At 43.6% G+C, this 27,766-nt stretch overlaps 1 protein-coding gene across 3 annotated transcripts in view; it reads right to left on the bottom strand.

The window, feature by feature from the left end:
* The window catches only part of hbs1l (HBS1-like translational GTPase), a 204,926-nt gene extending 179,397 nt beyond the window's left edge, over positions 1 to 25,529 (bottom strand). Inside the window, exons 1-2 of one of the 3 annotated variants that reach the window (XM_068026247.1) lie at positions 25,430 to 25,529; positions 173 to 238 (exon numbers count right to left, since the gene is read on the bottom strand). Coding sequence is in view for 2 of the 3 variants with exons in the window: in XM_068026242.1 (XP_067882343.1) it covers positions 173 to 238; positions 25,001 to 25,043 (109 nt within the window). In the remaining variant the exon portion in view is untranslated. Of the gene's footprint in view, positions 1 to 172; positions 239 to 25,000; positions 25,182 to 25,429 lie in introns of those variants that run through there. The other 2 variants (XM_068026242.1, XM_068026241.1) reach the window with 2 other exon arrangements.
* Between the last annotated feature and the right edge of the window lie 2,237 nt (positions 25,530 to 27,766).

Raw genomic sequence — 27,766 nt, 5'->3', positions numbered from 1 at the left:
GAGGGTACATTTGTGCATCAGAACCATTCTAAGTAACTTGTAAAAATAAGAATACAAGTACAAAAAAAAAAGTTTGTGACATGCAAAGTCTCCCTTCTTGACCTTTAATGGAAAATTACTCATCAGGCTTAACCTGTAAGCAATGCAAAGAAATGCCATAACATTAACAAACCTGTTGCAGGAGAAATGCAGTAGTCATCCTCTACTGATTGGCCATAGACGTCATCATCTTCAAAGTCTATAAATAAATAGCATTGACTGATTTTCAGAAACTGTTGTAAAATTATCAGTACCAAAAATATAAATGAAATAGAGACCATTAGGAAAATTTAAAACAGCTACAGATTTCCAGAGTTGTGACACAGTAACAACAGTCTTTTCCTGCAGATTTCCATGTGCGGATCTTTAATAAAAAATTACCTAAAGGATAATGCTAAATAAAACGTGAACAGAAAAGTAATAGCTTCAAGGCAGAGGCCCATCAGCACCTTCGCAGGGAAATTAGCAACGGGCAATAAATGTGGCCTTGCCAGCATCGTCCGTATCCCATGAACAAGTAAAAACTACTGAAGCAATTCAATTAAAATTTGGAAAGACTGCTAACTGTAAAAGGTTCAAAAAAAGGTGCTGCTGTTTGGAGAAGCAGCAAAAACATTATGTCTGCAAATGTGTTTAGTAATCTTGGCTATTTGGCACATAGTGTTTATGAAAAGTATGATACATGCTACAGATTAGTTGGGTTAAAACTACTGAAATAACTAGTTTACAGAAGATAAAGCACTCTTAATCTTGGCAGAATTTTTCCCCAACTTAATTACTGAAGTGAAATCACCCAACCTGGTTTAATTTAGAAATTAAGTAACAGAGGTTGATCGACCAATGCAACCTGTATTAACAATACCAATGTAGAATTCTTTCTGCCAAATGTTCTCTCCTTCTGTTTGAAGGAACTGGCATATGTTGAGGTATCGTCCCGCAGGCATTAACCCTCGAGTTCCTCATCTGACAACAAAAGGCAGCAAGCTTTTCAACCAAAGGGCACCACAGTCAATATTAATCTTATGCTTTTCCACATCCATGGAAGTGTACTTTCCAGCAAGGATAGAGACCAGTAGCATAAACCTTGATATTTATTCCTACCAAGCCCAGTTCCACGAAGGTAAATTGTATGCTCCAAGTGCACCCCCACTGGAGATCTGCCAACTCAGCACAGATTGGGAATAAACCAGGGACTTTCTGGCCTGCGTGGCTCAGTAACACATTGGCCTGGATTTTGCAGTCACCAGCAAAATAACAGCGCTCGCCATTCATTAGGCTTGTAGCTGCCCACAGACTTTTCGTGGGCTTATGAGCGCCAACTTATGGTAATCCTCTACAAGGGATCAGAGAGCTGTGAGAACAGGTGTCAGCTGTGGTTCACTAAGTAACACTCTCGCCTGAGTCAGAAGGCTGTGGGTTCAAGTCCCATTCTAGAGACTTGAGCACACAAATCTAAGCTGACACTCCAGTGCAATACTCAGGGAGAGCTCTTTTTTGAATCCACATTTTATGCTCAGACCAGTCACAGAAAATAAAAAATTATAGATTAGCCCACACTACGTGTACAATGTATGAATATTGTTGCAAGAAAATATGCTGTAAAGCAGCAAATGAGTGCAATCACTTGTAATAACTAGAATTAATAGTTTTTGCCAGGTTATTCCAGAGCTAGACTGCCACTTCAGTGCAATACCAAGAGAGAGGTGCCATCTTTCAGATGAGACAATAAGCCAAGGCCCCATCTGTTCTCTCAGGTGGACCTAAAAGATGCCATGGCACTAATGGAAGAAATGCAGGGGAGTTCTCCCAGAGCCTAACCAACATTTATTCCTCAACCAACTCCTAAAACAGGCGATGGTCACTTATTTCATTGCTGTTTCGGGATCTTGCTGCATTTCCTAAATTACAACAATTCAGACATTGTATAAATGCCAGTCTTTCCAGGGACAGTACAACCTACCATTTGGTAAGTTCTCAGGCAGTTTTTCTTTTATAAACAGCATTCAAAAAACATCTGTGTGTCAAGATATAGTAAAATAAATTGTTATTTGTAAACTGTTGGCAGACAAGATTTTATAACCCTCGACAACTTGAACAGCTCAGCAATGAAACAACAAATTGAATAGAGTTCTTTCCAGAAGAGAGGCATAACACAGTATCTTCCATGGAACACAGCACATTGTATTTAAAACGTGTTTCTGTGATCTCTCCAGTTTAGTTTTAGATTATAACCAGATTGCATGCCAAACTGCTCTTTAGAATTGTTGCTCATCCTAGAATTCAGGTAAGTGAAGGATAATAAATGTCTTAATAGCAACTTAGACAAAGGTCAGAATTCTGCACCTGCACCCCCCTCCCCCACCCCCAACCATACTTGCAGGATGGTGGCGTGGGATGCGTAAAGTGGTGTGGGAGGCTCGGTGGCCCCTTCCCGACCCGCTCCCAACTCCATTTGACAAAAACAGGCGGCTTTCTGATGTCCTGGGTGGGGTCCCCCCCTGGTCAGGCACCCTGTGCCCAATGGAGGGCCGCCCCCGATACCCCAACCACCCCCAACATTCCAACCACATTCCCCACCCCCCCACCACCGGCCCCCAGTCAAGCCCCCTTGCCTGGCCGAGGCCCGACTGATCACCCCCAGCAAAGCCCCCAAAACTCACCTTTGAATCGGGGCCATCCTTCCTCTTCTTGTGGATTGGCAGCTCCATTAGGTGGGACTTCCTGCCTCAATGAGGTGGCAGTCCCGCCTAAGCCCAATTAAGGACCTGGGGACCATAAAATCTGGACTGGATCCCCAGGCCTGGTGGGGGCAGGGTCGTCACCGACTTGACCTTCTGCTAAGGGAAAACTTCTGGCCAATGTTTTACCAAATTGAATGAATTACTGAAAATCCAAATAATGTTGGCTTTCCTGGGCTAACTTACAACCTGCATCAATGGAACTGCAGAACAGCAGATTCTATTTGGATCAGACCACAATAATTTCAGTCAGAGCCTGTCATACAGAAAATATACCAAGTGGCACTTATATCTATCACCCAGATACTGTATCTGATGTGACAGCGAGGCCATGATTGAGCACTGGAGATACTGCTATAGAAATGGAGTCTGGAACTAGGAGAGACTGGCTGCAAGGACCAGTAGAAACATGTGAACATAGAACAGTACAGCACAGTACAGGCCTTTCAGCCCACGTTGTTGTGCCGACCCTTTAACCTACTCTAAGATCAAACTACCTACATACCCTTCATTCTACTATCATCCATGTACCTATCCAAGAGTCGCTTAAATGTCCCGAATGTATCTGCTTCTACTACCACTGCTGGCAGTGCATTCCACGCACCCACCACTCTCTGTGTAAAGAACCTACCTCTGACATCTCCCCTAAACCTTCCTCCAATCACCTTAAAATTATGCCCCCTGGTGATAGCCCTTTCCACCCTGGGAAAAAGTCTCTGGCTATCCACTTTATCTATGCCTCTCATCATCTTGTACACCTCTATCAAGTCACCTCTCATCCTTCTTCGCTCCAATGAGAAAAGCCCTAGCTCCCTCAACCTTTCTTCGTAAGACATGCCCTCCAGTCCAGGCAGCATCCTGGTAAATCTCCTCTGCACCCTCTCTAAAGCTTCCACATCCTTCCTATAATGAGGCGACCAGAACTGAACACAATATTCCAAGTGTGGTCTAACCAGGGCTTTATAGAGCTGCAGCATAACCTCGCGGCTCTTAAACTCAATCCCCCTGTTAATGAAAGCCAACAACCCTATCAACTTGGGTGGCAACTTTGAGCGATCTATGGATGTGGACCCCAAGATCCCTCTGTTCCTCCACACTGCCAAGAATCCTGTCTTTAAGCCTGTATTCTGCATTCAAATTCGACCTTCCAAAATGAATCACTTCACACTTTTCCAGGTTGAACTCCATCTGCCACTTCTCAGCCCAGCTCTGCATCCTGTCAATGTCCCATTGCAACCTACAACAGCCCTCCACACTATCCACAACTCCAGCAACCTTTGTGTCATCGGCAAACTTACTAACCCAGCCTTCCAATTCCTCATCCAAGTCATTTATAAAAATCACAAAGATCAGAGGTCCCAGAACAGATCCCTGCGGAACACCACTGGTCACCGAGCTCCAGGCTGAATACTTTCCTTCTACTACCACCCTCTGTCTTCTATGGGCCAGCCAATTCTGTATCCAGACAGCCAAATTTCCCTGTATCCCATGCCTCCTTACTTTCTGAATGAGCCTACCATGGGGAACCTTATCAAACGCCTTGCTAAAATCCATATACACCACATCCACTGCTCTTCCTTCATCAATGTGTTTTGTCACATCCTCAAAGAATTCAATAAAGCTTGTGAGGCATGACCTGCCCCTCAAAAGGCCATGCTGACTGTCTCTAATCAAACTATGCTTTTCCAAATAATCATAAATCCTGTCTCTCAGAATCCTCTCCAATAATTTGCCCACCACCGACGCAAGACTGACTGGTCTGTAATTCCCAGGGTTATCCCTATTCCCTTTCTTGAAAAAGGGAATAACATTTGCCACCCTCCAGTCATCTGGTACTACTCCAGTGGACAGTGAGGACGCAAAGATCATCGCCAAAGGTGCGGCAATCTCTTCCCTCGCTTCCCGTAATAACCTTGGGTATATCCCGTCTGGCCCCGGGGACTTATCTATACTCATGTCTTTCAAAATTTCCAGCACATCCTCCTGCTTAACATCCTGTTCGAGCATATCAGCCTGTTTCACGCTGTCCTCACAAACAACAAGGTCCCTCTCACTAGTGAATACTGAAGCAAAGTATTAATTTAGGACCTCCCCTACCTCCTCCGACTCCAGGCACAAGTTCCCTCCACTATCCCTGATCAGCCCTACCCTCACACTAGCCATCCTCTTGTTCCTCACATAAGTGTAGAACGCCTTGGGATTTTCCTTAATCCTACCCGCCAAGACTTTTTCATGTCCCCTTCTAGCTCTCCTAAGTCCATTCTTCAGTTCCTTCCTGGCTACCTTGTAACCCTCTAGAGCCCTGTCTGATCCTTGCTTCCTCAACCTTAAGTAAGCTTCCTTCTTCCTCTTGACTAGCTGTTCCACATCTCTTGTCATCCAAGGTTCCTTCACCCTACCATCCCTTCCTTGCCTCATCGGGACAAACCTATCCAGCAGTCGCAGCAAGTGCTCCCTAAACAACCTCCACATTTCTGTCGTGCATTTCCGAGAACATCTGTTCCCAATTTAAGCTCCCAGTTCCTGCCTAATAGCATTGTAATTACCCCTCCCCCAATTAAATATTTTCCCATCCCGTCTGCTCCTATCCCTCTCCATGACTATAGTAAAGGTCAGGGAGTTGTGATCACTATCACCGAAATGCTCTCCCACCGAGAGATCTGCCACCTGGCCTGGTTCGTTGCCAAGCACCAAATCCAACATAGCCTCCCCTCTAGTCGGCCTATCTACATATTGAGTCAGGAAACCTTCCTGGACACACCTGACAAAAACTGCTCCATCCAAACTATTTGCACTAAGGAGGTTCCAATCAATATTAGGGAAGTTGAAGTCACCCATGACAACAACCCTGTTACTTCTGCACCTTTCCAAAATCTGCCTCCCAATCTGTTCCTCCGTATCTCTGTTGCTATTGGGGGGTCTATAGAAAACTCCCAATAAAGTGACTGCTCCTTTCCTGTTTCTGACTTCCACCCATACTGACTCAGTAGACAAACCCTCCTCGACCACCTCCCTTTCTGCAGCTGTGATACTATCCCTGATTAGCAATGTCACTCCCCCACCTCTTTTACCTCCCTCCCTATTCCTTTTGAAACATCTAAACCCCGGAACATCCAACATCCATTCCTGCCCCTGTGATATGCAAGTCTCCGTAATGGCCACAACATCGTAGCTCCAAGTACTGATCCATGCTCTAAGTTCATCACCCTTATTCCTGACACTTCTTGCGTTAAAATAAGACACACTTCAACCCATCATACTGGCTGCAACTTTGCCCTGTCAACTGTCTAACCTTCCTCACAGACTCTCTGCACTCTGTATCTGCCTGTTCAACAGCTACCCCATCCATTGATCCGTAGCTCCGGTTCCCATCCCCCTGCCAAACTAGTGTAGCTCTGGTATGGGGTCAAATACAACCAGAGTGTTTTTAAGGTTGACAATCTGATTAATCCCAGTTAACCACACCATAGAATCACAAAATAGTACAGGAAGAGAACATTCGGCCTATTGAGTCAGTGCTGGCTCTTTCGAAGAACAATTTAATTAAAGCCACTTCCCTGTGTTTTCCCTATATCCCTTCATTTTTTCCCTTCAAATATTTATCCAATTCCCTTTTGAAACCTACTGTTGAATATGTTTCAACCACCCTATCAGGAAGTATATTCCAAATCCTAATCACTTGCTGCATAAAAACATTTTTCTCACGTCAACTCTGGTATTTTTGCCAATCACCTTTAAATCTGGGCCCTCTGTTTACTGGCCCTTCAGCTATAAGAAACAAAGCAAAGAGAAACTATCTAAACCCTTCATGATTTTGAACACCTTTATTAAATCTCTTCTTAGCCTTTTCTGCTCCAAGGAGAGCAATCCCAGCTTCTCTAGTTTATGCATGTAACTGCAGTCCCGCAACGCTGGAACCATTCTAATCAATCTCTCCTGAACCCTCTCCAAAGCCTTCACATCCTCCTTGAGGTGTGGTGCCCAGAATTGGAAACAATACTCCAAACTGGGATCAAACTAGTATTTTATACAGGATTAGCAAAACATCTTGGCTTCTGCAGTCTATGGCTCCATTTATAAAGCCCAGGATCCCATATGCTTTATTAAGTGCATTGTTAACCTGTCCTGCCATCTTCAAAAATTTGTGCACAAACACCCCCAATATATCTTTCTTCTTGCACCCTCTTCAAAATTGTATCATTTAACCTATTATCTCTCCTCATGCTTCCTACCAAAAATCACCTAACACTCTTCTGCATTGAATTTCATGTCAAGTGTCTGCCCATTCTATCAACCTGCCTATGTCCACTTGACATCTCTTACTATCTCCCTCACTGTTTACTACATTTCCAAGTTTCATATCATCTGCAAAATTTTGTAATTATGCCCTGTACCCCCTCAATCATCAACAAAGCAATGGAAGGTGTCGTCAACAGTGCTATCAAGCAGCACTTACTCACCAATGCTCAGTTTGGGTTCTACCAGAAGACTCGGCTCCAGACCTCATTACAGTCTTGGTCCAAACATGGACAAAAGAGCTGAATTCAAGAAGTAAGAGTGACTGTCTTTAATATCAAGGCAGCATTTGACTAAGTGTGGCATCAAAGAGCCCTAGCAAAATTGAAGTCAATGGGAATAAGGAGAAAACTCTCCACCGGCTGAAGTCATATCTAGCACAGAGGTTGTGGTTGTTGAAGGCCAATCACCTCAGCCCCAGAACATCGCTGCAGGAGTTCCTCAGGGCCATGTCCCAGGTCCAACCATCTTCAGCTGCTTTATGGACTTTCCCTCCATTATAAGGTCAGAAGTGGGATGTTCGCTGATGATTGCACAGTGTCCAGTTCCATTTGCAACAGCTCAGATAATGCAACAGTCTGTGCCCACATGCAGCAAGACCTGGACAACATTCAGGCTTGGGTTGAGAAGTGGCAAGTAATATTCACACCACACAAGTGCCAGGCAATGACCATCTCCAACAAAAGAGAACATAAGCATCTATCTTTGACATTCAAGGGCATTACCATTGCTGAATCCCCCACCATCAACATCCTGGGGGTCCCCATTGACCCGAAACTTAATTGGACCAGCCACATAAACAAGAGCATGTCTGAGGTTGGGAATTCTGCAGCATGTATCTCACCCCCTGACTCCCTAAAGACTGTCCACTATGTACAAGTCAGGAGTGTGATGGAACACTCCCTCCTTGCCTGGATGAGTGCAGCTCCAACAATACTAAGATGCTTGACACCATCCAGGACAAAACAGCCCATTTGATAGGCACCCTATCCACCACCGGTGCACAGTAGCTGCAGCATGTAGCATCTATAAGATGCACTACAGCAACTCGCCAAGGCTCCTTCGACAGCACCTTAAAAACCCACAACCTCTACCACCTCGAATAAAGGTAGCAGGCGCATGGGAACATTACCACCTGCAAGTTCCTCTCCAAGTCACACAGCATCCTGACTTGGAAATATAATTACCATTCCTTCATCATCGCTGAGTCAAAATACGGGAACTCCCTCTGTAACAGCATTGTGGGTGTCCCTACACCAAGTGGACTGCAGCAGTTCAAGATGGGACTCACCACCACCTCCTCAAAGGCAATTGGGGATGGGGTATAAATGCTGGCCTTGCCAACAACACCCCATCCCATGAATGACTAAAACAAGCCCAAGCCCTTAATATATATCAAAAAACAGCAGTGGTCCTCATACGGAACCCTGAGGGACACTACTGCATACGAACATACAAATTAGGAGCAGGAGTAGGCCATTCGGCCTCTCCAACCTGCTCCGCCATTTGATAAGATCATGGCTGATCTGATTGCGGCCTCAACTCTACTTTCCTGTCTAACTGCTATACCCTTTGACTCCCTTGTCAATCAAGAATCTATCGAACTCAGCCTTAAAAATATTCAATGACCCTGCCTCCATTCCTCTTTGGGGAAGGGAATTCCACAGACAAACAAACTTCAGAGAAAAAATTCCTCCTCATTGCCGTCTTAAACGAGAGACCCCTAATTTTTAAACTCTGTTCTAGTCTAGTTCTAGTCTCTCCCATAAGGGGAAACATCCTCTCAGCATCCAGCCTGTCAAGTCCCCTCAAGTAAAGGCTGCCTTGGGTTTGCAAACGAAACCTGACCCAAACCCGACAGAACCACATCCGACCCCGAGATCAATCCGGCCCGAGTCCTTCCATTTTTTCCCATGCCCGACGCAACCCAACCATCAGTTAACCTACCTTCCGCTTTTCACTTTGTTGCTGATCTGCACCAGCTTAAAATAACTAACAAAACCACCTTTCAAGCCCAAAAAGTAAATTAACATTGGAGCCACTTACCTGAGGTGGTGATTGAGTGTGTCCGACCCGGCCCGACGTGAGCCCAAATGCTGGACCCAGAAATGCGACCCAACCCGAACCCAACACGTCGTCGGGTCAGGTAGCCAGCCTTTACCCTCAAGATCTTATATGTTTCAATAAGATCACCTTTTGTTCTTCTTAACACCAATGGATACTGGCCCAACCTTTCCAATCTTTCTTCATAAGGTAATCCTTCATCCCAGGAATCAGTCAAGTGAACCTTCTCTGAACTGCCTCGAACTCATTTATATAAAGCATTTTCTTAAGTAAGGAAACCAAAATTGTACTACTCTAGATGTGATCTCACCAACACTCTGTACAACTGTAGCAAAACTTCCCTACTTTTATATTCTATCCCCCTTACAAGAAATGACAACATTCTATTTGCCTTGCTTTACCTGCATACTAACTTTTTGTGAACCATGTACTAGGACACCCAGATCCCGCAGAATTGCAGAGTTCTGAAATCTCTCTCCACTTAGATAATGTACTGCTTTTCTACTCTTCCTGCCAAAGTGGACATATTCACATTTTCCCAGATTATACTCCATCTGCCAAAATTTTGCCCACTCACTTAACCTTTCTATATCTCTTTGCAGACTCTTTATGTCCTCTTCACAACTTACTCTCCTACCTATCTTTGTGTCATCAGCAAATTTAGCAACCATACATTCAGTCCCTCATCCAAATCATTAATATAGATTGTAAACAGTTGAGGCCCCAGCACTGATTCCTGTGGCACTCCACTAGTTGCAGCTTGCCAACCTGCAAATGCCCCATTTATCCCTACTCTCTGCTTCCTGTTAGCTAATCAATCCGCTATCCATGCTAAGTTATGTTATCCCCTACACCATGAGCTCTTATTTTGTGTAGTAACCTTTGATGTGGCACCTTTTCAAATACCTTTTGGAAATAGCTCCCTCCATTGCAAAAAGACAGCCAGCCATTCACCACAAATCTCTCCTTTTTACCCCTTAGCCAGTTTTATATATATGCTATTGCCCCTTTTATCCCATGGGCTTCAGTTTTGCAAACAAGCCTATTATGTGGTACTTTATCAAATGCCTTTTTAAAGTCCATATGCACAATATAAATGCCACTGCCCTCATCCACCCTCTGTTACCTCATCAAAAAACTCAAGTCAGTTCAATATTTACCCTCAACAAATCTGTGCTGGGTTTTCTCTATTAGTCCATGTTTGTCCAAGTGGCTATTAATTTTCTCCCAGATTATTGTTTCTAAAAGCTGGCCTGTTAATTGCTCCATTTGTCCTTCTCCCCTTTTTTTGAACAAGGGTATAGCATTTGCAATCGTTCAGTCCTCTGGCACCACCCCTGTATCTAAGGAAGATTGGAAGATTCTGGCCAGTACCTCTGCATCTTCTATCCTTACTTCTCTCAGCAACCTAGGATGCATTCCATCCGGACCGGGTGACTTATCCAGTTTAAGTACTTCCAGCCTTTCTAGTACCTCCATGTTATTTTTCATCTCATACATTATCCTGACAACCTCCTCATTTGCCAGTGTTGGAAAAGTCCTTGGTAAACACCATTGCAAAGTACTCATTTAGTACCTCGGCCATGCATTCTGCCTTTTCTTTTTACTATTCATTCATGGGCGTCTCTAGCCAGGCCAGGCTTTATTGCCCATCCCTGATTGCACTTGAGAAGGTGGTGATGAGCTGCCTTCTTGAACCGCTGCAGTCCATGGGAGGTAGGTACACCCACAGTGCTGTTGGGAAGGGAGTTCCAGGATTTTGACCCAGCAACAATGAAGGAACGGCGATATAGTTCCAAGTCAGGATGGTGTGTGACTTGGAGGGAAACTTGCAGGTGGTAGTGTTCCCATGCATTTGCTGCCTTTGTCCTTCTATTTGGTAGAGGTCATGGGTTTGGAAGGTGCTGTCTAAGGAGCCTTGGTGCGTTGCTACAGTGCATCTTGCTGATGGTACACACTGCTGCCACTGTGCGTCGGTGGTGGAGGGAGTGAATGTTTGCGGATGGGGTGCCAATCAAGCGGGATGCTTTATCCTGGATGGTGTAGAGCTTCTTGAGTTTTATTGGAGCTCCATTTTGGTCCCTAGTCATCCCAATTGCTTCACTGACAGCCCCTTTTGTTGTTAATATGCCTATAGAAGACTTTTGGATTCCCTTTTATTTTAGTGTGAGTATAGATTGGCCCTGTCCCTTTGCCTCTCATTTCCTCTTTCACTTCTCTTCTGTACTTTTTATATTCAGCCCGCTTCTTCCATGTATTATCAAGTTGACATCTGTCATACACCCCCCCCTTTTTCTGCTTCATCCTACTCTTCAATTCCATCAACCACAGAGCTCTAGCTTTGGTTTACCTCCCTGCCCCCCTTGTCAGTATTTGCAGTAGAGGAAAAGGTCAGAATGCCAGACATCCCAAGGAAACTATTACTGAATCAGGGACAGGGAGTCAACAAAATTAACATTAGCAAAGTAACAGTAATGGAGAAATTAATGGCACTGAAGAGTGACAAATCCCCAGGATCAGGCAGTTTCCATTCCAGGGTTTTAAAAGAAGTAGGTGAGAACATTGCATACGGGGGGAGGTGGTGGCATAGTGGCAATGTCACTGGACTAGTAATCAAGAGGCCAGGCTAATGCTCTGGGGACATGGGTTCGAATCCCACCACGGCATTTGGTGAAATTTGAATTCAATTAATAAATCTGGAATTAAGACCACTGTTGATTGTTGTAAAAACACATCTGGTTCACTAATGTCCTTTAGGGAAGGAAATTTGCTGACTTACCTGGTCTGGCCTACATGTGACTCCAGACCCACAGCAATTCCAGACCCACAGCAATGTGGGAGAATAGATAAAAATGAGAGGGAGAAACCAGGGAATTATAAATAGCCAACATCTGTATAGCCTAACATCTGTTGTTGGGAAATTGCTACAGTCTATAATTAAGGATAGGGTGACTGAACATCTTGAAAATTTTCAGCTGATCAGAGACAGTCAGATTTGTAAAGGAATTCCTGACGAATTAGATTGAATTTTTTGAAGAGGTGACTAAAGTAGTGAGCAGAGGAATGTCTATGGATGTTACTTATATAAACTTCCAGAAGACATCTGATCATAAGAGACTGGTAGCAGAAGTTGAAGCTCATGGATTTGAAGGCAAATTACTGACCTGGTTAGAAAACTGGCTGAGTGGCAGGAGGCAGAAAATAGGGATAATGGTCAGGTACTCTAATTGGCAGGACGTGACTAGTGGTGCTCCACAAGGATCTGTGTTGAGGCCTCAACTATTCAATGTATTCATTAACAACTTAGATAATAGCGTAGAAAGCCACATATCCAAATTTTCTGATGATAAAGATAGGCGTCATTGTAAGCAATGTAGATGGAAACGTAAAATTACAAAGACATGTTGAGAGATTAAGTGAATGAGAAAAACTGTGGCAAATGGATTTCAATCTGGGCAAATGTGAGAACAGGCTTTGCTACTGCAGAGAGTGTGCTGACAAAAAAGTACTTTGAGGACTGAGTGCTATATCAGGAATTTGGTGCAGGTGGGAATTCAGAGCAAAGGGGCAAAGATGTGCTGCTTTTTATGCCTTTTTGTTCAAGCTCCAATAGCTGGTGTCTGTTCTTTTGTCTGCAAGCTCAGGACTCTAACTTGCTGTTACTTTAGTTCAGTAAATTCATAGCTAGTTGACTAATTAAATAAATAAGGCGAAATAAAGAAGGTGAGACACACATGGCAGGGATGGTGATGTGCCATGACTGCAATATGAGGGAATCTGTGGAATGCACTGCAGTCCCAGGCAGCCATATCCGCAATACATGTTTGCAGCCGGACCAACGGGCTCAGAGCTGTTGAGCTGGAGTCTGAGTTGCAGACATTGCAGAGCATCAGGGAGGGGGATAGTTACCTGGACATTTTATTCCAGGAAGTAATCACACCTCGAGGTTAACGTTAGAGTTGGTCACTGGTCAGTGGCAGGAGGATGTGACTGCGAGTCAGGCAGGTATGGGATGCAGCATGTAGTGATGGAGGAGCCTCAGCCCTTGACTTTGACCAACAGGGATGAGGTGCTTGCTACCTATGCAAATGAGAACAAGGACTGTAGGGTGGATGAGCAAACTGACAATGGCACCATGGTGCGGGATGCCATTTAAGTGGAGGGAGCGAAAAGGAACGTGATAATGATAGGGGACAGTATAGTCAGGGGCTAAACACTGTTATCTGCAGTCACGTCTAGTAGCTCCGAAGATTGTGTTGCCTGCCTGGTGCCAAGGTTAAGGAAATCTCCACACAGCTGGAGACAAACTTGGAGTGGGAGGAGGAGGATCCAGTTGTCATGGACCACATAGAAAACAACAACATAGGTAAAACTAGGAATTATGTTCTGCTGAGAGAGTTTGAGGAGACAGGATCCAAATTAAAACACAGAACATTAATGTCTGGATTATTACCTGAGCCACACGTCTATTGGCATAGGGTCAAGTAGACTAGAGAATTAAACATGTGGCTCAAAGAGTAGTGTAGGAAGAAGGGGTTTCCATTCATAGGGCACTAGCACCAGCACTCAGGAGAGAGAGAGCTCTTCCGTTGGTTTATGCTCCACTTAAACCGAGCTGAGACCAGTGTCCTGGCAAATGGTGTAATGAGGGCTGCAAATAGGGCTTTAAACCAGCAGGGGTGAGAGAAGAGAGAGTTTAGGTGAAGGGAGATTTAGAAATCCAAAGAGAAAAGTCGAGGCAATAGAACAGTCTAGCAATATGGATAAAGACAAGCAGAGTGAGACAGCAATTGTGCATCAGCGAGTAAGGTCCATGCTGGGAACAGCAATAAAAAAATGAAATTAAAGGTTCTTTATTTGAATGCAGGAATCATCTGCAATAAGATAGATGAACTAGTGGCACAAATAGAAATAAATGGTTTAGATGTAATTGCCCCATTACAGAGATGTGGTTACAAAGTGACCAAGGTTGGGAAATAAATATTCCAGGGTAAACAATATTTTTAAAAGACAGATAGAATGGCAAAGGAGGAAAGGTAGCCCGATAGTAAAGGATGACATAAGGTGGCATTAGTGAGAAAGCTTCAGAAAATCAGTAAGTGGAATCAGTATGGGTGGAGATTAAGAATAGCAAGAGTCAGAAAACACTGGTGGGAGTAGTCTATAGGCCCCATAACAGTTGTTACACCATTGGCCAGAGAATTAAACAAGAAATTACTGGAGCTTGCAACAAAGGCAATGTAATAAATGCAGAGGACTTTAATCTTCATAGAGACCGGATCAAACAACCTGGCAAAGGTGGTCTAGAAGATGAATTTGTGGAATGTTTTTGTGACAGTTTCACGGAGCAATACATTGTGGAACCAACTGGGGATAAAGCGATTTTAGATCTAGTATTGTGTAATGAGGCAGGATTAATTAGTAATTTCATAGTAAAAGATCCACTGGGAAATACTGATCATAATACAATTGAATTCCATGTTAAGTTTGAAAGTGACATACTCCATTCACAAACAAAAACCTTAAACTTATACAAAGCCAATTACATAGGTATGAGGAGACAGCTGGCTGAGGTTGATTGGGTAAGGTATGGCGATTAAACAGTGGGAAACAGTTAAAGAAACAATTCAAAAATGCTCAACAAAAATATGTTTCATTGAAAAATACTCAGCAAGATCCATCCGTGGTTTATTCAGGAAGGTAAGGATAGTATTAGATTAAAAGAGGCTTATAATGTTACAAAGAATAGTAGCAAGTCTGAGGATTGGGAGTCTTTTAGAAACCAGTAAAGGGCCACCAAAACGTTGATTTAAAAAAAAGGAATAAATAGAATACGGGAGTAAATTAGCTAGGGAATATTATAACAGATTGAAGAGCTTTTACAAGCATATGAAAAGGAAGAGATTAGCTGAAGTAAGCATTGGTCCCTTAGAAGCAGAAATTATGGGGAATGAGGAAATCGCAGGGACACTGAACAAATATTTTGCGTCTGTCTTCACAATGGAAGATACAAGTTCCATACCAGAAATAGCAGGTAATCTAGGGGCTAAAATGAGTATGAAAATTAAAGTAATTAACAGAGAAAAGGTTTTGGAGAGACTTAAGATACTAAAATCTGACAAATCACCAGTATCTGATGGCCTACATCCTAGGGTTCTAAGAGATGGTGGGTGCGATAGCTATGATTTTTCAAAGTTCTCTGGACTCTGGAACGGTCCCAGCAGATTGAAAGTTAGCAAATGTAACAGTGCTGTCCAAGAAGGAGGGAGAGAGAAAATGGAACTACAGGTCAGTTAGTCTGACATCAGTCATTGGAAAAGTGCTGGAATCTATTATTAGGAAGTCTTAGAAAATCTAAGCACTTAGAAAATCATAGCATAATCAAGCAAGATCAAATTGGTTTTATGAAAGGAAAATCATATTTGACAAAGTTATTAGATATTTTGAGAATATAACTAGTAGGGTAGATAAAGGGGAACCAGTAGATGTACTATACCTGGATTTCCAAAAGGCGTTTGATAATGTGCCACATAAAAGGTAGATAAGGGCTCATGGAGTTGGGGGCAATATATCAGCATGGATACAGGGTTGGTTAATGGACATGGATGTCACTTTCAAACTTAACATGGAATTCAATTGTATTATGTTCACTATTTCCCAGGTAGCAAAGAGTAGGCATAAACGGGGCATTTTCAAGTTGGCAGACTGTGACTAGTGGAGTGCCGAAAGGGTCAGTGCTGGGGCCTTAGCTATTTATAATTTATATTAATGACTTAGATGAAGAGACAGAGAATAATGTACCTAAGTTTGATGATACAAAGGTAGGTGGAAATACAAGCTGTGATGAGGAACCAGAGAGGCTGCAAAGACATATAGGCAGGTTAAATGAGTGGGCAACAAGGTGGCAGATGGAGTATAATGTGGAGAAGTTTGAGGTTATTCACTTTAATCATAATAGAAGAGCAGAATTTTTCTTTTAAAAACGCATGAAACTTGTAAATGTTGATGTTCAGAGAAACTTGGACATGCTTGTACAAAGAACACAAAGTTAGCATGCAAGTACAGCAAGCAATTAGAAAAACAAATGGCATGCTGGCCTCTATTGCAAGGGGATTAGAGTACAACAATAAATAAGTCTTGCTACAAATGTACAGGGCTTCAGTGAGACCATACCTGGTGTACTGGTTTTGGTCTCCATATTTAAGGAAGGATATACTTGCATTGGAGGTAGTACAGCAAAGGTTTACTAGATTGGTCCCTGGGCTGAGAGGATTGCCCTATGATGACAGGCTGAGTAAATTGGGCCTACATTCTCTAGAGTTTAGAAGAATGAGAGGTGAGCTCATTGAAACTTACAAGATTCTGAAGGAGCTTTGACAGGGTAGATACTGAGAGGTTGTTTCTGCTGTTTGGGGAATCCAAAACACAGGTGCATGATCTTAGGATAAAGGGATCATCATTTAGAACTGAAAAGAGGAGAAATTTCTTCACTCTCAAGTGTTGTGAATCTTTGGAATTCTCTACCCATAGGTTAGTGGATGCTCCATTGTTGAATATATTTAAGGCTGGGATAGACAAATTTGTGATCTCTTAGGGAATCAAGGGATATGGAGAGTGGCGAGTTGAAGCCCAAGATCAGCCATGATCATATTGAATGGTGGAGCAGGCTCGAAGGGCCGTACGGTCTACTCCTGCTCCTATTTCTTATGTCATGTACCTTGGTCCTAAAAAGGATAGAGCAGGGTACTTTCTAAATGGTGAAATGATAGACACGGTGGAGGTCCAAAGAGACTTGGGGAGGTGGGTAGAGGTACACAGATCATTAGTATGTTATAAACAGGTACAGAAAATAATCAAAAAGGCGAATAGAATGTTGGCCTTCATTATCTAGGGCAAATAGAATACAACGGAGTAGAAATCATGTTTCAGCTATGCAAAGCCCTGGTTAAACCACACCTGGAGTACTGTGAGCAATTCTGGGCACCACACCAGAAGAAGGATATATTGGTCTGAAGAAGGAATGCAGCTTAAGTTTACCATAATGATACTCGGACTCCCAATGGTTAAGCTCAAGCAGAGATTAAACAAACCAGGGTTGTACTTCCTGGAATTTAGAAGATTAAGGAGTGATTTTATCAAAGTTTTCAAGATATTAAGGGGAACAGATAGGGTAGATTGGGAGAAACTATTTCAACTAGTTGGGGAGTCTATGACCAGGAGCATACAGTAAAATTTTGAGCCACACCTTTCAGGAGTAAAATTAAGAAACACTTCTTCAAAGAAAGAATGGTATAATTTGAAACTCTCTTCCACAAATGATGCTAGTTTAATTAAGTTTAAAACTGAGATTGATCGTTTTTTGTTAGTCGATGATATTAAGGGAAATGGGGCAAAGGTGCATTCAGTCACAGATCAGCCATGATCTCTGATTGGCGGAACAAGCTCGAGGGGTTAAATGGTCTACTCCTGTTCCTATGTTGCGGAAATGTATCCAGACCATGTCCTCTTTAAAGGCTGTCCATTGCTTCACTACATTTCTACCTGCAAGTCTTTAACTCCAATTTGCCCTGGCCAGATCCCTCCTCAAATCACTGAAATTAGCCCTCCTCTAGTTAAACATTTTTATTCTATACTGCTCCTTGTCCTTCTCCAAAACTAATCTAAACCTTATGACACTATGACCACTAATCCCAAGTTGCTCCCCCTCTGTTACGTTCTCTGCTGAACCCATCTCATTCCCCAGAACTTGATCCAACACTTTTGTTTGGGGGGGGGGGGGGGGGGGGTAGTACCCTCCCTTCCTGGCATATGTTATTTCTACTCTCACTAGTGTGGGGCACTGCCAGTAATCCAGAGATTACTACCTCCAAGGTCCTGCTTTCTAACTTCCTCCCTAGCTCCTTAAACTCTAACTACAGAACCTCAACACTCTTCCTCCCTACATCATTGGCTCCAACATGGACCGTGATTTCTGGCTGTGCCCCCTCCACCCACAAAATATTCTGCACCTTCTCCATGATGTACTTTATCCTGGCATAAGGGAGGCAACATACCGTAAAGGACGCAGATGACAGGGAATTCCATGTAGTTAGAAAGTGCCAATCAACAATTCCTGAAGGACTCCATAAAACAATACAGAAAGCAGCATGAACTTAACGAAGTGTTATAAACACACACAACAATAGAATGCACCACAGCTTCGAAAGTCAGCCCTCCCCTACCTGAGTGCAGTGCATCAACAAATGGGGATAAAAAGCATAATAAAAGCAAAATACTGCAGATGCTCAAAATTTGAAATTAAAACAGGAAGTCCTGGAAATACTCATTAGGTCTGGCAGTATCTGTGGAGAGAGAAACAGAGTTAACGTTTCAGGTCACAGACCTGATAATGAGGATAATGAGCAATTTGACCGAGAAAAACTAAAAGATCAAATATGTGGAAGAGCACTCTGGAGAAATGGAGAAAGTGGCAGCTCAGAATTGTAACATCCATCCCACTACCTTCTCCACCTACGTAAAAAAACAAGGATTTCTACCGATTACCAGTAGAATTCTTTCAACCAAAGGAGACACACATCTCAGCTTATTCAACAGCTTCGTTGAGTTGGCTCAAGCGGGTAGAGTGTCTAGCCTTCCCAAATATCTGACATTCTCTTGTTATAAAAGGCTTCTATATTTAGAATTTTTAATTAGAGCTTGAGATCTTGATGTACAGAGTTATGAATGTCTTAATGAGTGCTGCAATGTCCTAGGCCCAGCCATCTTCAGCTGTTTAATCAATGACCTTCCTTCCATCATAAGGTCAGAAGTGGGGATGTTCATTGATGATTGCAGTGTTCAGTTCCATTTACAACTCCTCAGATAATGAAGCAGTCAGTACCCACGTGCAGCAGGATCTGGACAACATTCAGGCTTGGGTAAATAAGTGGTAAGTTACATTCGTGCCACACAAGTGGCAGACAATGACCATCTCCAACGAGAGAGAATCTAACCACCTCCCCTTGACATTCAATGACATTACCATTAATTAATCAGCCATCAACATCATCCTGGGGGTTACCAATGACCAGAAACTTAACTGGACCAGCCATATCAATACTGTGGCTTCAAGAAGTGGCTGGGAATTCTGCAGCAAGTAACTCACCTCCCGACTCCCAGAAGCCTATCCACCATCTACAAAGCACAAGTCAGGAGTGTGATGGATAGTCCCCATTTGTCTGCATGAGTGCAACTCCAACTACACTTAAGAAGCTCAACACCATGCTGGACAAATCAGTCCACTTAACTAACACCCCACCTACCACCTTCAACATTCACTCCCTCCTCCACCATCTGCACACCATGGCTACAGTGTTTACAACCTACAACATGCACTGCAGCAACTCCCCAAGGCTCCTTCCAAACTCGCAATGTCTACCACCGAGAATAAGGGCAGCAGGGACATTGGACACCACCACCTACAAGTTCCCCTCCAAGTCACACACCATCCTGACTTTTGTTTTTAAATTTGCTCCGGGAATGCGAGCATCGCTGGCAAGGCCAGAATTTATTGCCCATCCCTAATTGCCTTTGAGAAGGTGGTAGCGAGCCACCTTCTTAAACCGCTGCAGTCCATATAGTGCAGGTACGTCCACAAGGCTATTAAGAAGGGAGTTCTGGGTGTTTCACCAAACGACAGTGAAGGACCGACGATACAGTTCCATGACAGGATGATGTGTGGCTTGGACAGGAACTTGCAGGTGGTGGCGTTCTATGTTCTGCTACCCTCGTCCTTCCAGATGGTAGAGGTCGGAGTTTGGAAGGGGCTGTCAAAGGAGGTTTGGTGTGTTGCTGCAATTGAACATCAAAGGAGCGATGGTTAGATTTTCTCTTGTTGGAGATGGGTTATTGCCTTGCACTTGTGTGGCACAAATGTTGTTTGCCATTTATCAGCCCAAGCCTGAATGCTGTCCAGGTCTTGCTGCAGGCGGGCATGGACTGTTTCACTATCTGAGAAGTCGCAAATGATACTGAACACTGTGATGTCATCAGCAAACATCACCACTTCTGATCTTGTGTTGGAGGGAAGGTCATTGATGAAGCAGCTGAAGATGGTTGTGCCTAGGACACTGCCCTGAGGAACTCCTGCAGTGATGTCCTGGGGTTGAGATGATTGGCCACCAACAACCACAACCTCTGTGCAAGGTATGACTCCAGCTAATGGAGAGTTTTCCCCCCGATTCCCATTGACTTCAATTTTTCTAGGACTCTTTGACGCCACATTCAGTCAAATGCTCCCTTGATGATAAGAACAGTCATTCTTACCTCACCTCTTGAATTCAGCTATTTTGTCCATGTTTGGACCAAGACTGTAATGAGATCTGGAGCCGAGTGACGCTGGTGGAACCCAAACTGTACATCAGTGAGCAGATTACTGCTGTCTATGTGCCACAGCCCCGACAAACAAATTTTTCTGCAGCACCTGTGGAAGAGCCTGTCACTCTAGAATTGGCCTTTATAGCCACTCCAGGCGCTGCTCCACACACCACTGACCTCCAGGCGCTTACCCATTGTCTCTCGAGATAAGGAGGCCAAAGAAGAAGAGAAGATGATGTGCCAATTGATAGTCGTGCCAATGACAGCTTCCATCACTTCGCGATAAGTGGCTGGATTGGATTTGTTCTGCTTTGTGACATATCTGGGCAATTTTCCACATTGCCGGGTAGATGCCAGTGTTGTAGCTGTACTGAAACAGCTTGGCTAGGGGTGCAGCTAGTTCTGAAGCACAAGCCTTCAGCAGTATAACCAGGATGTTGTCAGGGACCATAGCTTTGCAGTATCCAGTGCCTTCAGTTGTTTCGTGATATCATATAGAGTGAATCGAATTGGCTGAAGACTGGCATCTATGATGCTGGGGACCTCAGGAGAAGGCCGAGATGGATCATCCACTTGGCACTTCTGGCTGGAAATGGTTACAAATGTTTCAGCCTTGTCTATTGCACTGACGTGCTGGGCTCCCCCATCATTGAGGATGGGGATATTTGTGGAGCTTCCTTCTCCAGTTAGTTGTTTAGTTGTTCACCACCATTCACGACTGGATGTGGCAGGACTGCAGAGCTTTGATCTGATCCATTAATGTGGGATTGCTTAGTTCTATCAATCATATGCTGCTTCCGCTGTTTAGCATGCATGTAGTCCTAGGTTGTAGCTTCACCTGTTAACACCTCATATTTAGGTATGCCTAGTGCTGCTCTTGGCATGCTCTCCTGCACTCCTCACTGAACTAGGGTTGATCCCCTGGGTTGATGGTAATGATAGAGAGGGATATGCCAGGCCATGATGTTACAGATCGTGGTTGAATAAAGTCTGATGTTGCTGATGGCCCACAGCACCTCATGATTGCACAGTTTTGAACTGCAAGATCTGTTCTGAATCTATCCCATTTAGCGCAGTGGTGGTAGTGCCACCCCACACAATGGACAGTATCCTCAGTGTGAAGACAGGACTTCATTTCCACAAGTAGTGTGCAGTGGTCACACCTACCAATAGTCTAATGGGTAGATGTTTCTGCGACAGGTAGATTGGGTGAGAGCGAGATCAAGTAGGTTTTCTCTCGTTGGTTCTCTCACCACCTGCCACAGGCCCAGTCTGGCAGATATGTCCCACAGGACTCGATAAGCTCAGTCAGTAGTAGGGTGCTACTAAGCCACTCTTGGTCATGAGCACTGAAGTCCCCTCCACCCAGAGTACATTCGGTGCCCTTACTACCCTCAATGTTTCTTCCAAGTGGTGTTCAACATGGAGTACTGATTTATAGAAACATAAGAAATAAGAGCAGGAGTAGGCCATTCAACCCCTCAAACCTGCTCCGCCATTCAACTAGATCATGGCTGATCTTCGACCTCAATGCCATTTTCCTGCACTATCCCCATATCCCTTGATATCTTTAATATCTAGAAATCTATCAATCTGTCTTGAACATACTCAATGACTGAGCCTCCACAGCTCTCTGGGGTAGAGAACTCCACAAATTCACCACCCTGAGTAAAGAAATTCCTCCTCATTTCAGTCCTAAATGGCCCACCTGTGGGCGGCACAGTGGCACAGTGGTTAGCACCGCAGCCTCACAGCTCTAGGAACCCGGGTTCGATTCTGGGTACTGCCTGTGCGGAGTTTGCAAGTTCTCCCTGTGTCTGCGTGGGTTTTCGCCGGGTTCCCCGGTTTCCTCCCACATCCAAAAGACTTGCAGGTGATAGGTAAATTGGCCATTGTAAATTGCCCCTAGTGTAGGGAGGTGATAGGGAATATGGGATTACTATATAGGGTTAGTATAAATGGGCGGTTGTTGGTCAGCACAGACTCGGAGGGCCTGTTTCAGTGCTGTATCTCTAAATAAAATAAATAAATACCTCCTATCGAGGTTATGTCCCCTGGTTCAAGCACCCACTCGCCCCCACCCCAACCCCCCCCAAGCCAGGGGAAACATCTTTCCTGCATTAACCTTGTCAAGGCCTATAAGAATTTTGTATGTTTCAATGAGATTCATGAGCTGAGGGAGGGCGGTAGGTGGTAATCCGCAGGAGGTTTCCTTGCCCATGTTTGACCGAATGCCATGAGATTTCACAGGATCTAGAGTCAATGTTAAGACTCCCAGAACCACTCTCGCTTGACTGTACACCACTGTGCCACCACCCTAGGGATGGCGATGGATGAGTCTGGGAGATTGCCTGTAAGGTATGAATCCGTGAATATGACTGTCAGGCCGTTGCTTGAGTAGTCCAATGGACAGCTCTCCCAATTTTGTCACAAATCCCCAAACATTAGTAAGGAAGACTTTGCAGTGTCGACCGGGCAGAGCGTGCCTTTGTCGTTTCCAGTGCCTGGGTCGACTTTTCTATAGCAGTTTGAGTGGCTTGCTAGGCCATCTCAAAGGGCAGTTAAGAGTCAACCACATTGCTGTGGATCTGGGGTCACATGTAGGCTGGACCAACAGATTTCCTTCCCTAAAGGACATTAGTGAACCAAATGGGTTTTTAGAACAATCCAGTAGTTTCATGGTCACCATGACAGAAACCAGTTTTTTTTTAAATGCAGATTTACTCAATTCACGGAATTTAAATTCCACCAATTTAAATTCCACCAGCTACCATGGCGGGATTTGAACTCATGTCTCCAAATCATTAATCCAGGCCTCTGGATTACTAGTCCAGTAACATTACCACTACACCAGTTCTTTCACTGTCGCTTGGTCAAAATCATTGAACAGCACGGTGTGTGTACCTACACTACAGGGACTGCAGCAGTTCAAGGCAGCAGTTCAGCACCATCTTCTCAAGGGCTATTAGGGATGGACAACAAAAGCTGGTCATGCAAGCGACGCTCACATCCCATGAACTAATTAAAAAAAGCCTACATTTCTTACAAAAAGGGAAATGTTGACAGAAGCATCACTTGACAACTGTCAGCAGGCACTAAACAACATCTAGATTAAGAGAAATATAGTTATTCTACTAAGGAATGCTGCATGGCTTTGCAAGATCAAAAGAGGGAATATATCTATTTAAGCTGCTTGGTACATTCTTCAAAGTAAAATGAAAAATGAACTGACAACTTGTTCCAAGGCCTCTTTCAATGCTACAGCGTAACTGGTTGTGAATAGTCCAACTCTACCAATTTTCCTTCCCAAGGGAAAATCCTTGACTCCACTCAGCAACTTCTTGATAAAATTTGGTCAAGATCAGGAACTTTTGATGTGGAGAAATCAGATACAAGCCCACTTTGTACAACTCCAGAGGTGTTAAGAACGGGTTTCAGTAAAATATAACAGTTAATGTGTATAATGTTCTTGGCTTGTATCTGAAGAGATCATTCGGCGCAGTATAATAACTGAAGTAGTACTTCTGATCAGTGAGCCAAAATTGTGATGAACTAAAGAGTATTACACAACACAAATCTTATTGACTCCAGTAAGTTATTTCGTACAGCATATTACCAATACTGTAAATAAATCTGGTGATAACACTAGGCTTCTCTGGCTTCAAATTCTACTGAATCAAAAAAGCTAACATGGATTTTTATCACAAAAAACCTTAAATAAATTAAGTCTCATTTAAATACAGGTATGTATATATAAAAGTAATTATTGAGTACAGTAAATTGTCCTACAACTGGGGAGGTTGTAAAATTTCTAGATATGCATCATACATACACGTGGGATATTTGAAAAACTTCACTGCACACTTGTATATCACGCTAAAAATATTACTGTAAGAACTAAAATAAAAATTGAAATGTGCCACCCACTCTTTAACACTGTTCGTGGCATCACCTTGATGAATCTAAATCTGCATCAAAAGTAAATGTAACTTTCAGTATAACTAAAATAAGTATCATAAGCAATGGAATAAAGATATACTTTGTTGAGCTCCTCTCAAATCTTTTACTCTGGCTTCTTTGTCATGAGTAATCAGTATTATTGCTGTAACCAGTAATTAAATTAAGCCACACTTCAAACAATAATTGTGCATTAGTTATCACAATATTACAAGTCAGTTTTTTTAAACGTGTATCCTAACATCATTGAGGAATGTTGTGTGCAACTGCTTCACCAGATTTGCACAAAATCAATATCGGGTGCGAAGATTATTTAACAAGCACGAATAACAATTAATGATTATTATTACACCCTTCTGCACCATGGCCAGTTTTAATTCTCCGGTTAAATCAGAGGTGGAAGAAAGGCCCAGAGCTGAGCTGAGCTGAGCTGCCCTCCTGCTCCTGGAGTAAAGCGGGAGTCCAAGGCTCGAGCAGCCACGGCCATCGCACTCTGCCGGCACGAAGGATCTGACAACAAATCAGCCCACGATGCTGCTGGTGCTCAGTACCTTCGTCATATTTCAGTCCACGGACATTTCTGTGTCTGGCCATGTTGCTCTCGGCTCACCCGCGCAGTATGTTTGCGGTTTACTTGAGGTGACGGGGATTTTAGGCCGCTGCTGTCGCCATGTCTCCGAACAACACAGCACGTGCACGCGCACTGCTCCCGCGCAGCTACCTTCCATCGCGCACGCGCAGCTACCCCCTCGCAGCTGCCTTCTCCCGCGCACGCGCACAGTCCGTCGCCCGGCCCCCTCTCGCGCACAGCCCTTCGCCCCACCTTCCCTCACGCACGCGCACAGCCGCTTCTCGCCAGGCCTTCATTGCGCAAGCGTTCTCACCCCAATCGTCCCGTTCCCTCATCCCCTTTCCCTTCCCTCCCCCTCCTTCAGTAGAATGTTAAGTTCCACGCGGGCACGTGAAAAGACGGTACTGACGTGTTGTTCCCCCCGCCCCAGGCAGTGACTGACAGTTGCCAGGGCGCGTGTTGAAGCTTATTCGCTGAATAAGTAGCAATTCATACGTGGCAGTCACAGTAGACGGGGCAGGTTGTTCCTTGTAAGTTGTAGCTGGCTTGTGGAGGTGTGCAAAATGAGAGCGTTAATAATTAATTTGCTGCATTCCGAGTTTGTAATGGCGTTTATAATAAAATGAATTCGTAAATTTATTTTTCTATCTTAAGATGGGGATTCAAAACTCATTTTTCCTTCCCAGTTCCTCTCCCCTTGTAAGTTTGTGCAGTCCACTAAATTCAACTGAGATACGATGCTTTTATGTGCAAGAGTGGTGTTCCCTGATGTACTTCTTGCATTTATCCAATCCTCCGTGATTAGAATCATAGAATGGTATAGCATAGAAGGAGGCCATGATACCTGTGCTGGATCTTTGAAAGAGCTGTCCAATTAGTCCCCTCCCTTGCTCTCTTCCATAGCCTGTCATTTTTTTCCTTTCAAATATTCATCCAATTCCCTTTTGAAAGTTAGTATTGAATCTGCTTCCACCACCCAGATGACAACTCACTGAGTAAAAAAATGTTTCCTCTGGTTATTTTGCCTATTACCTTAAATCTGTGCACTCTGGTTATCGACCCTTCAGCAATTGGAAGCAGTTTCTCTTTATTTAATCTACTAAAACTGTTAATGATTTTGAACACCACTGTATAATCATGGAAAAGTTACAGCACAGAAGGAGGCCATTCAACCCATCGTGTCTGTGCCGGCTGAAAAAACTAGCCGCCCCATCAAATCCCCATGAGCTTTCTCTGCTCTAAGGAGAACAATGCCAGCTTCTCCAGTCTTTTCACTGGACTAAAGTTTCTCATCCCTGGTACTATTCTAGTAAATCTCTTCTGCATCCTCTCTAAGACTGACATCCTTCCTAAAGTGCCCAGAACTGAACACAATTGAGGCCTAATCAGTGTTTATAAAGGTTTCACATAACTTCCTTGTGTTTGTACTCCATGCCTCTATTTATAAATCTAAGGATCCCATATGATTTTTAACAGCCTTTTTCAACTTGCCTTGTCATCTCCAAATATTTCTGAAGGTCTCTCTGTTCCTGCACCCCGTTTAATATTGCACCGTTTAGTTTATATTGCCTTTCCTAATTTTTTTTAATTTTAGAGATACAGCACTGAAACAGGCCCTTCGGCCCACCGAGTCTGTGCCGACCAACAACCACCCATTTATACTAACCCTACAGTAATCCCATATTCCCTATGACCTCCCTACACTAGGGGCAATTTACAATGGCCAATTTACCTATCACCTGCAAATCTTTTGGATGTGGGAGGAAACCGGAGCACCCGGTGAAAACCCACACAGACACAGGGAGAACTTGCAAACTCCGCACAGGCAGTACCCAGAATTGAACCCGGGTCCCTGGAGCTGTGAGGCTGCGGTGCTAACCACTGTGCCGCCCAAAATTCTTCCTACCAAAATGTTTCATCACACTTCTCTGCGTTAAATTTCATCTGCTATATGCCTGTCCATTTCGCCAGTCTGTGTCCTCCTGGAATCTGCTACTATCCTCATTGTTTACTACCTTTCCAAGTTTCGTATCATCTGAAAACTTTGAAGTTATGCCATGTATACCCAAGTCCAGGTCAGTAATATATAGCAAAAAGATCAATGAGCTTAATACTAACCCCTGGGAACACCACTAAACACTTCTCTCCAGTCTGAAAAACAACCCTTCACCACTACTCTCTGTTTTCTGTCTCTTAGCAGATTCTGTATCCATGCTGCCACTGTCCCTTTAATCCCATGGGTTTTAATTTTGCTAACAAGTTTATTATGTGGTACTTTGTCAAACACCTTTTGAAAGTCCATACACATGTCAACTGCACTACCCTAATCAACCCTCTCTATTACCATAATTAGTGTATTTAGAAAACTATATTTGAGAAGCATCTCTACAGATCCAGAGGAAGCCCATTTTCTACAAAAAAACAGGAGATTTACATGGAAAAGATCTACTACTCAGCATAGATGCCATAATGGTTTGTCCATTTCAACCCAATTAGAAGGTTCCTTTTTTGGCTTAACAATGCTTACTTTTTAAAATATTTCTGATGATAGATTAAGAAATAAATAGCAGGAAAACATCTAATCTCAAACACAATTTCACATGGAGAACAATGCCTATTGATCAGGTACATAATATTCAACCTCCAGAAATAACCCCCAGTGTATCAGACCCAAGGTGTCAAAGGTATGATTGCCCTTCCCAATCGAGTTGATGATGGGTGAACTGGCTGGGAACCCATTATGTAA

Source organism: Heterodontus francisci, chromosome 3, assembly GCF_036365525.1.
Source record: "Heterodontus francisci isolate sHetFra1 chromosome 3, sHetFra1.hap1, whole genome shotgun sequence".
In the NCBI taxonomy this organism is placed as follows: Eukaryota; Metazoa; Chordata; class Chondrichthyes; order Heterodontiformes; family Heterodontidae; genus Heterodontus; species Heterodontus francisci.
The sequence above is the reverse complement of the archived record's forward strand: the minus strand, read 5'-3'. Positions and strand labels throughout refer to the sequence as shown.